The sequence below is a fragment of the Labrus bergylta genome, chromosome 11 (assembly GCF_963930695.1).
Source record: "Labrus bergylta chromosome 11, fLabBer1.1, whole genome shotgun sequence".
NCBI lineage: Eukaryota > Metazoa > Chordata > Actinopteri > Labriformes > Labridae > Labrus > Labrus bergylta.
This window is the reverse complement of record NC_089205.1, coordinates 17,417,674-17,427,165: the sequence shown is the minus strand read 5'-3', so window position 1 is coordinate 17,427,165 and position 9,492 is coordinate 17,417,674. Positions and strand designations below refer to the sequence as shown.

Sequence of the window (9,492 nt, the reverse complement as noted above, 5' to 3'; positions counted from 1 at the left end):
CAATTTTCAACAGTTTTTATTACCTTATGTTTTACATTGACCTAATATTGGAAAGAAAAAAAAAGTGGTTTAATTGTTTACAGGAGAACAAAAAGGAAAGGATAAAGAAAACAAAAAAAGGAAAAAGACATCAGACCCTAAACTTTTTACTTACATATGTACAGGTTCTTATCAAAAGTTCTCGGTAATATTTATGATTCATGAAGTGGCAAAATATATACCAGAATTGGACATCTTTACTTTCTTAGCATCACATTCATTCTATACTAAACTCTGTATACTCTCTAAAGAATATCACATGTTACATGTAAGGATATCGTCAGACATCAAACGAATTGTGCATAGCCGTAGAGAACTACATGATAAATAATGAAATATAAAGATAAAGAGTTAGCTAAAAGTGAACTCGTCTTTGATCCTAGTGCATCAAATCCCATATTTCAGTGGCAGGATGCAAGAGAATACCAATAAACTATACATGTGCTTTACATTTTACAGAATACAAAACTTACATCCAAGCAGTTGTCACTGCTGTGATGGACAGTGAGTCTGATCAATTGGGTCAGGACACTCTGCCTCTACAGGCAGCTGACTTGTTGGGATACCTACAGGAGGACGGACTTTTCTTATTGGGCTGAAACTGCGTGGCGATGAACTGGGGGATTGGGCAGGTGAGCGGACAGGGCGCAGAGGAGGACCTGGGAGTGGTTGTGGGAGAGGCTGTGCCAGTGGAGAAGGGCTGCGGGGATATCTGCGTGGGGCAGACCAGACAGGCCGGTCAGTTCTGTTGGAGGATGGGGGAAGGACTGGAGCGTAAGTAGCAGGGATAATCAATTCTGATTGGCTGACAGCATTGCTAGAACATTCTTCCAAATGCTCCAAAGCCTCCTGAAACAAGAAAACAGATACACATCATACAATGAGTGAATTAAGTCTTATTTTAAAGAGGCAATCATTTGGACCAAACCATCAACAAACCTTTAACTTGGCATTTTGTATACAAAGCATACCATCTGGGTTATGGATGGTATGCTCTGTGGTAAGACTATGGTTTTGATATAATTGATGATGATGATGGTAATGACGTTGGTTTTGTTTAATAACAACTATGATGTTTTTTTATACAGATAAGAATTCTCAAGAACATCGGACTTAAAGCTGTTCGTTTGCACTTACTGACATCGTTTCCTCTTTTCTAGTTCCTTGCTTGTATACTTACTCTCTGATGTACCTTGCTTTGGATTAAAGCGTCTGCTAAGTGAATTGTAGAATTTTAGAATTTGTGTCTGTTGCCCAGTCCCCCACTTTGGTCCCAAGTGATATGTTTCCCAGAAGAATTTTCCAACCCCTTGATTTTTCCTCATACATAGTCTGTAGTTTTAAGTGACATTTCTCAACAACTATTGATAAAAACTCATTATTTTTAAGCTCTATAGCTTCTTTCAAAACTCTGGCTCTTGAGACTCCAACTTTTCTACGCATTAAGGTTTCACAGCTGTCTAGGATTTCTTGCATGGAGCACTGTGTCAACATTATAGGTATGCTGTGAAGTAGTTCAGGTCTTCTGTCTGCATTGTTATTTCTATATCCTTAACTAAAGTCTCCTTTGTGGAGTCCCTCAGGGTTTTATTCTATGCTAATCATTTTTTCTTTTAATATGCTTCCTCAAGGGTCCATGCAATGTGGCATCACGTTCAACTGTTACGTAGATGACACACAAATGTAACTGCCCTAAAACACAAAGATGCATTTTTTTAAACTATGGACTTTTTAACGAGATCTAAGCCTTGATTGCCTTAACATTTCTAAATAGCAAAGAGAGTAAATGAGTTGCCAATATTTGGAATCAGTGTACTGTTTGCCTGTTATGGCTCTCATATTGACTTTTGATTCATTGACACCTATTTGAAACCAACTTGAAATCATGGGTGTAAAAATAAACATGATCGCAAAATAGACAGGATTTTCAGATAAACTAATGGTCACATGAGTGTAAGTGATTTTTAAACAGTTGTTCATGCTGTTATCTCCACCCAACTTGACTACTGCAACTGCATGCTCATGTTAGCAAGGCTTTCCTTCAGTTGGTCCAGAAGGCTGGAACTTGTGTTTTTTATTATTATCCTGTAATGTCCTACCTTTACTGGTTCCCTCTATATTATTATTAACTGAACCCAATGGATGGATTCAAATAATATTTGGTACAAAAACTCCCACCCCACTTCAGGATGGATTGCAACTATGATTGTATAACTTTTAATGAAGTGTCATTAATTTGGTTTATGACTAATTACTTGAAAAACTAACTAAATGATCAGCTGAACATTGTTCTATTACAAAAGTATGAGGATCATAACATGCTCAACTAAGATGGTAACACAATATGAATCCTACCTGCTAAATGTTAGCATAAGCGCTAACATATATTTTTTGTAAAGTGTCATGGCTAATAAAGATGCTAAATGAAAAAGTAAAATAAAAATAGGCACTTACATCTTCGTTGAGTACATACAGAGGCATTGGGCTCCTTCTGCCGAGTGTAGACGGTTTAGGAACAACATCAACTGAAAAGAAATGTGTTTGTTACTATTATATGACACCGTATTGAACAGTTCACTTTAATATGTTAAGTTATCGTATAATGTTGTGTCACATGTTAAAAAGTTGGTGTTGTACACATGTAAAGATGTCAGCTGTACTTGTTCTTACTGTCATGGCCATTATCACTCTGCTCCATATACACAGGAGCTCTTTGGGGGACAGGTCGATGCTTCTTTCTATAATAAAAAAAAGAAATCAGCTTGAAACATCTCTGAACCATACTGCTCAATCGCTCATATAATCACCTCGGTAATGTATTTTTTACTTTTCTCACCCAATAATCAGAGAATGGTGGCACTGGTGAGCTACTTGAGATTCTAGTCACATCCTAAAGTGCAATATAAATGAGAGAGAGAGAAAGAAAGAGAGAGCGAGAGAGAGAGAGAGAGAGAGAAAGGGAGGGGATAGAGGGAGAGAGAGAGATGGAGAGAGAAAAAGAGAGGGGAAGAAAAAAGGGGCAGAAAGAGATGAGGTAAAAGGGGGACTAGAAAAAAAAATCAGGTCTCACTTGGATGGCTTCCAACAGGCACACACGGTCACCAGGGTGATCAGGAGGAATATGCCGCCAGTGGACAGGATGATGTATAGAGAGCTCCGTCCTGAACCAGAATGATACAGAGAGGTGGATAAAAACACAAAGAAAGGAAGAAACAAAGAAAAAAAGACAGGAAGAATTGTTACAGTCACAGCAGGGCTTTATTTTATTTTTTACAGAACCACTGACTTGCACCTTTCCTTCTCATATACTAGCATTAAAGCCTGACCTGCTTTATGCATATATTTGTATTGTACTGCAAAAAAAAGATGGAAATCTTTTAGAATGAAATATGCTAGTTTGTACCGTCCTGTTTTCATCTTGGAAGCTTTTAATGAAAGATATGAAGCGTGTCAAACACCGGATTGTTTTTTTCTACATGTTGCCTGCCAAGTTTTTTGAGCATGCTTGCATGAATAAAGTGTTGTGAAGTGGCACATCCCTTTGGGACTTTGTGCCATGCTGCTATGCATGCAGAGGGAGCAGAGAGCAGTTTGAAGGCCCTGTAGCTGTCTCGTCATGCAGCACATCACAGTACAGCAATAATGAAGTGAGGATTATTGAGGTCCACTGAGGCAAAGCATACTCTCCACCTGACTTCTTTTTCTGCTCCCTTCTCATAAATAGCTGTCCATTCATTGGATCAGACGGCCTCTCCCTCTCTGTCAGCCTGACATGTGGTGCTTTACTGGCAGCCACTGAGGGCCAGCTTTGCTGCACTCAGCCTGGATTTGCTCTTGTTGTAAACAACATTGTTAGAGAGGAAGGAATGCTTGTGTATGGGTCTGCATGAGACGATAATTGCTCCTGCTAGCTACTGAGAATAGATGGCTGTTGAACAATAGGTGAAATATGCAGTTTTATAATGAGCTTCTCAGGGAATTTATAAATGTCAGTTTTGGTTGGTATTTAATAGATGTACGAACTGTAAATTAACTTCACCTGATTTTAGAGAATCATTATTTTCTTTCAGATGTGAATAAGCTGTCTTTCTCTTGGCTTCATTGGTTTTTGGAGTACAAAAAAAATGTCTACAGTATTTTACTCAACTCATTTGACAGCTACAATTAGTTTGAAGATGAAATCTTAAAACAAAAAATGTTTTATTTTCTAAATGCTTTACTTGTATACATCTTTACTCTGTACTGTAGTACACAAAACATGTTTTCTAATGATACTTTTAGTCGTAGTGAAGATATTGTAAACAATATTATTGTTACTATCACTGAAGAAAAGGATCTGAATACTATTTTCCACCTCTTATATACCATCATCTCTTCATCCTTAATGTAATCATGTATAACTTGACATCCTACCGGTGTAACATGCCACCTACTGTAGACAGTGAGCTTGACAGGTACGCTCTTCATGCTGCTTATGGGGTTCTCCACGAGGCAGGCATAAACGTCATCATCTGACATCAGAACACGAGCGATGGTCAGCACCTTTTGGTTGTGTGAAAGCAGCAGGCGTGTGTCATTGCTCAGCACCTTGCCTCCTTTCAACCAACTGTAGATGGGTTTTGTGCCGTTATCGTGGGAACAGTGGAGGTTAAAGTACTCATTGTACTCCAGGACAGACGAGGCCATCATCTGGATGTAAGGCTTGGACACAGGGACTGAGGAGGATGAAGGAGAGGGATTTAGATTACAACCCAAAGATACAGTATGAGAGAGTTGTTGACATCCAGTTATAAGAGAAAAACAGATAAGGATCCCAGCTAGTGTCTTAAAAGAAACACAATGTGAATCACTCTGTATGATTTTACAATTACACTCTCTAGGGCGAGATGATGCTCTTTCAACTTGCATTGATTTTCTTTTAGCTCATAACTCCTCTTCAGAATCGTGCTCAGACTGCTCAGATGTTTTGAAGAATGAGAGAATCCAGCTTTTCAAATACACTGAGAGGAAATTTTGGTTTTGATCCAGGCAACCCCTGTTGAGAAAACATTACGTCTTGTCTGTTTCCTGATCCTGTCCTGAACTTGCATGGGAAGTGTTTACTCATGAAAACCATCTCCCTGCTTTCTCTTAGCAGTCATATCACTCACTGTGACACTTTTACGTAGAAAATATTAGTTTTGGCAGGGTGCTGTAATTGCCTTGCCTGGCCTGCTGACAGTGCTTGTATGCATTAAAATGACTATACTACAAACGTGTAAGCTTTTTCAGGTCACATGGAGGTATCAGAATGAATTTCTGTCTGTTTTATAACCAGCATAAAACTCCACACAGGAGCTTTAGTGGAAAGGTTTTTCATGCACAAGGGTGGATCCAGGGGATGGCCTTTGCCCCCCTTGAAACCTGAGTTGCCACCGCAGTTGCTATACCCAAAATCTTAAACTATTAGAGCTTTCACACATGCAGAAAACTTCTGAATAAAACTCAGATTTTATACTCTGACTTTATCTGGACTTTCTCCTGCCAGCCTCCTAGTATGTTTTTCCTCACAAAGTTCAAGTGAGCTGATGTGAGAAGGCAGCAGGATGTTACCTCTGCGTTGATCTTTTTACAACACTTCTGGCCACAGGAGCCCACTCCGCTGCACAGGGATAGTCTCCCACTGAATGGTGCATAAGTGAACAACTAGTTCAGGGGATATTTTCAGCAGTGCATATGTGAAAACTGCCTATGAGTGGTTTAATGCATTGTCAGAGGGGGCACTTGTGTTAAAATCAACTTTTTGGGCTGTGTATCAACAGAGTGCGAGTAGAACTTCTTTACATTTCAGTTGTAACATCTCCTTTCCCTACGACTTTATATAGAGACTTTGGGCACAAATCCTTTTGTTTGAGTGCTTAAAGAATTAGGTTAAAAAGATTCATATTTGTCCACCCTGTTTTGTTCCTTTTTAAAGTAAAAAAAATGTTAAGCAGACAAACTTCAGGCCAACACAACACAAGTCAGCGCCCCAGTTGGGCCACCCCAGTCAAAAAAGTCTGGCTCCTCCATCATGCATACCATCGACAGTCAGCTCGATGTAGTGCTCTCCGGTGAAGGTGTCATCTGTGATGGAGATCTCCACCTCGTACGCCCCTTCGTCCGACAGCTGCAGGTTGTGAAGCAGCAGTGAGCCATTCTCAAACACCAGGATACGGTTACGGTACTCTGGCCTCAGGTTCCCTATGATGTCAGTTCCAATGGACTGCACGACTGTGATCGGCTTCTCCTTGTCCCTCCTTATCTGCCACTTGATCACGGGTTTGTCGGAGCTGCTGCTGGAATAGCTGACTGACAAGAGGGCCTCTCTGCCCACCGTGCCCCGCACCAGCTGGGTTTGGGTGGTCACGTTCACTCCTGACACCTCACCTGAAGGAAAGGGGCAAAGAAACAACGATGAGGGCTTGAAAGGAGGAGCGAAAATAAAGGCATACAAGGATTGCAGGAGTAAACAATGACAAGACCCTCTGCAGTCTATGATGCTCTGCCAATGAGCACGGATCAGAGAAATCAACTATTCACACACACAGTAACAATAGAGGGCTTATGCAAAGACACACTAATTACTGCTACACTAATTACTACTATTACTACAAGAAGACGCATAAATGAAAACTCAGAGCAGAGAGCTGGTATGAATACTAAGGCCCTCTGCAATTATTTCATGCAGGTACAACATACTAACAGTATTACAGTACTTTAATTTGAGAGACTTCTGTAGATTGTTGTTAATTTGCGGCATCAGACAAAGCAAGTTCCAAATGTGATTTCATTTGATTTATTTTGACACATGGAGGTTCAAACATTTCTGTGGTAAATATGTAATATATCTTATGTCACATGGGGCCTTCTTTTTTTAAGCATTTTTTCCAAAGATGTCATTTTTTGTTGTTACAGAAATATTATGTATTTACTCCCTAAAAACAGGCTCTTTATGTTACACGCATATACAAACTCATGTGCACACATGCTGCTTTAACACGGCCCATGTCTAATTCTGTCTTGATCTCTAATCTGTTTCTGAGAAACTCTCACCAGAAATTCTTCGTGACCCCGTGCAGTGAACAAGTAATATACTAATTTTGATTTGTGTTCCCAAATTATCCTGCACCTCCCAGTGGGATAAGGTATGACAATGCGGGCCACATTTCATCCTTTATAGAAGAGCCCTGCCTGGGAGACCAAACACAGCAAAGCTATTATGTTCACAGTGGAGGTTCCTATAACTCAGCTGTAGCTGGACACATGGAGGTTCAAACATTGGCTGCGTGCCTCAGAGGGGCATCCTACTGTTAGGCCTCAGTGATGGAAAGATCAACCTAGAAGAGCGGGAGGAGAGGGAGAGCCAGCACTGTTCGCTATTCTCTGTAGTGAGGCAGTTAGCAGGGCATCGCCTCATTACCGTGGTAACCATTTGGTCCGCCTGACGGGGGTTGCCAAGGCGATAAGACAAAGGGCAGGATTGTTGGAACTAGTTTCCTCCCTCGAAAAGAGTGAGAGAGCGTTAGAGAAATAGAAAGTCTTTGTCACTGGTGAAGTTGGAGATTGACACAGGACCCAGTGACTCTACCAAAACTAGCCTTGCTGGGTCCACTGGGCCCATGGTACTCTTTGGAAATAAATAACACACTTTTAACCACGAAACACAACTTTGTAAAGTTTTGAAATTTTTTCATCCAAAGCTACCCTAATTGAAAAGAAAGGGCAAATCCTACTCTGGACAAAACTCTCCACACAAATTGAAATCCTCTAACTTTATCTCCACATGCCCTTCTTACACAACTACAATAGTCACTCCGGGTACCTTTAAGCTTGCAATAGGGGCCCATTACAGAGAGCCACCCATGAAAGAATCCATTGTGTGTCAGCCCGTGGATGACAAGGACAAGAAATAACATCTGTGACTAACTTAACATTGATTAACTTTGCTGCATAAATGGAGGGCCAAAGACTTTTGAATTTTGTTAATTGAAAGTATAATTACCAATAATGGGCCCAGTCAGGTTTTTCTTTGCTTTACAGAATTTCACAATTAAAGAAGAGTCCATTTGTCTGAGCCTCTTCTGAACAAATAAAAAAGGCTGAGTGAGACCCTGGACTTACCTGTGAACAGAAGAAGTAGGAGGAGGCCAAAGAGCGTCAGTAGAGGAGGAATGTCAGTAAAACTGTCGCATTTAGAGGAGGTCTTCCTCTCCGCCTTCATCTTGTGTCCTGGGCAGAGTCTTTCTCACTCTTAGTGAGCATGGTTTATCCACCCTGGGCACGTTTCTGCCTGCAACACTCTCTCCACTGCCTGCCTGGCTGCAACACTGGCCTCTGCCTGGTCACACTGAGCCCCACTCTCCTCACAGCACCCCAGTCACTGCCAACAACAGCCAACTGTGTGTGTACGTGTGTGTGTGTGTGTGTGTGTGTGTGTGTGTGTGTGTGTGTGTGTGTGTGTGTGTGTGTGTGTGTGTGTGTGTGTGTTTGTGTGAGACAGAGACATAGTGTAGATGAGCTCCTCTCTTCCACTCCACATGGCCCTTTCAATAAAGAGCTCATAGAAAATAATGTTTGTTCTCTACGCGGATCATTTATCTTAAAGTGTGTGTCTTAAAAGAAAGGGAAACAAGATTTAAAAAAAAAAAGAAAGTCAATCCAAATCAGTCATTACATAGTTTAATCCAATATTAAGCTACTTTGCGAGAATCCCTGCTGGGAAGAAACTACTGTACTTCAGCCAAAGAAATGGCTCAAAGAGGAGCCCTCTAAAAGCTCTGAAAACTCTGAGTTTGAAAAACAACTCACTTCCCCCCTCTTTGGCCCACTTTTGTCACATTGTGCAAACTCCTCTCTGGACTCGAGCCGCACAATAAACTCAACAATTTGTCACTTGGCAACCAACCCTGCTGTTGACCCACACAAAAACACAGACCCAAAACATTTTGCTGCAGCCCATGTCAGGTACAAGAGACATGGTAATGTACCTATCTTTGAACTAAATACTGATATATGATGCACAACAAATAAAGAAGCAAAAAAAAAAAATTAAAAAGAAATGTTGTGCCCTCTTTGTCCTCTAGGTGGGGTAGAAACTGCATCAAATAGCTGGCCTGTTAGGTACACTTTTGCTCTTTTGTTTCCTGTTTCATGGTTTAAAAAGTTTACATTAAGGAAATAGGAAAACATCGGGTGCAGAGGGAAAGAAAAAAGGAAACATGGTTATGAAATGAAATGGCTGGGATCAACAACAGTTAAATCTGAACACTTTCAAATATTCATCCGACTGCCACTGCTTCTTTTCCTGAGAGCAGGAGTGTCACTCTGTGTTAAATCAGACTTACAGCCATGTTTTAAACCCCCATATGTTGCATCAGTTGTCCTCACTGTGTCTCAGACAGTAAGGCTTTAGCTCGTGTGCATTGATGACTC

General features: G+C 40.8%; 1 protein-coding gene across 1 annotated transcript; it reads right to left on the bottom strand.

The window, feature by feature from the left end:
• On the bottom strand, positions 1-8,416 carry hepacama (hepatic and glial cell adhesion molecule a). The gene is made up of 7 exons (XM_020653965.3): positions 8,182-8,416; positions 6,100-6,447; positions 4,473-4,754; positions 3,110-3,200; positions 2,710-2,777; positions 2,494-2,564; positions 1-888 (listed from the first exon to the last, which is right to left on the bottom strand). The coding sequence occupies exons 1-7, from the start codon at positions 8,279-8,281 to the stop codon at positions 526-528; spliced, it is 1,323 nt and encodes a 440-aa protein (XP_020509621.2). The 5' UTR covers positions 8,282-8,416; the 3' UTR covers positions 1-525.
• Between the last annotated feature and the right edge of the window lie 1,076 nt (positions 8,417-9,492).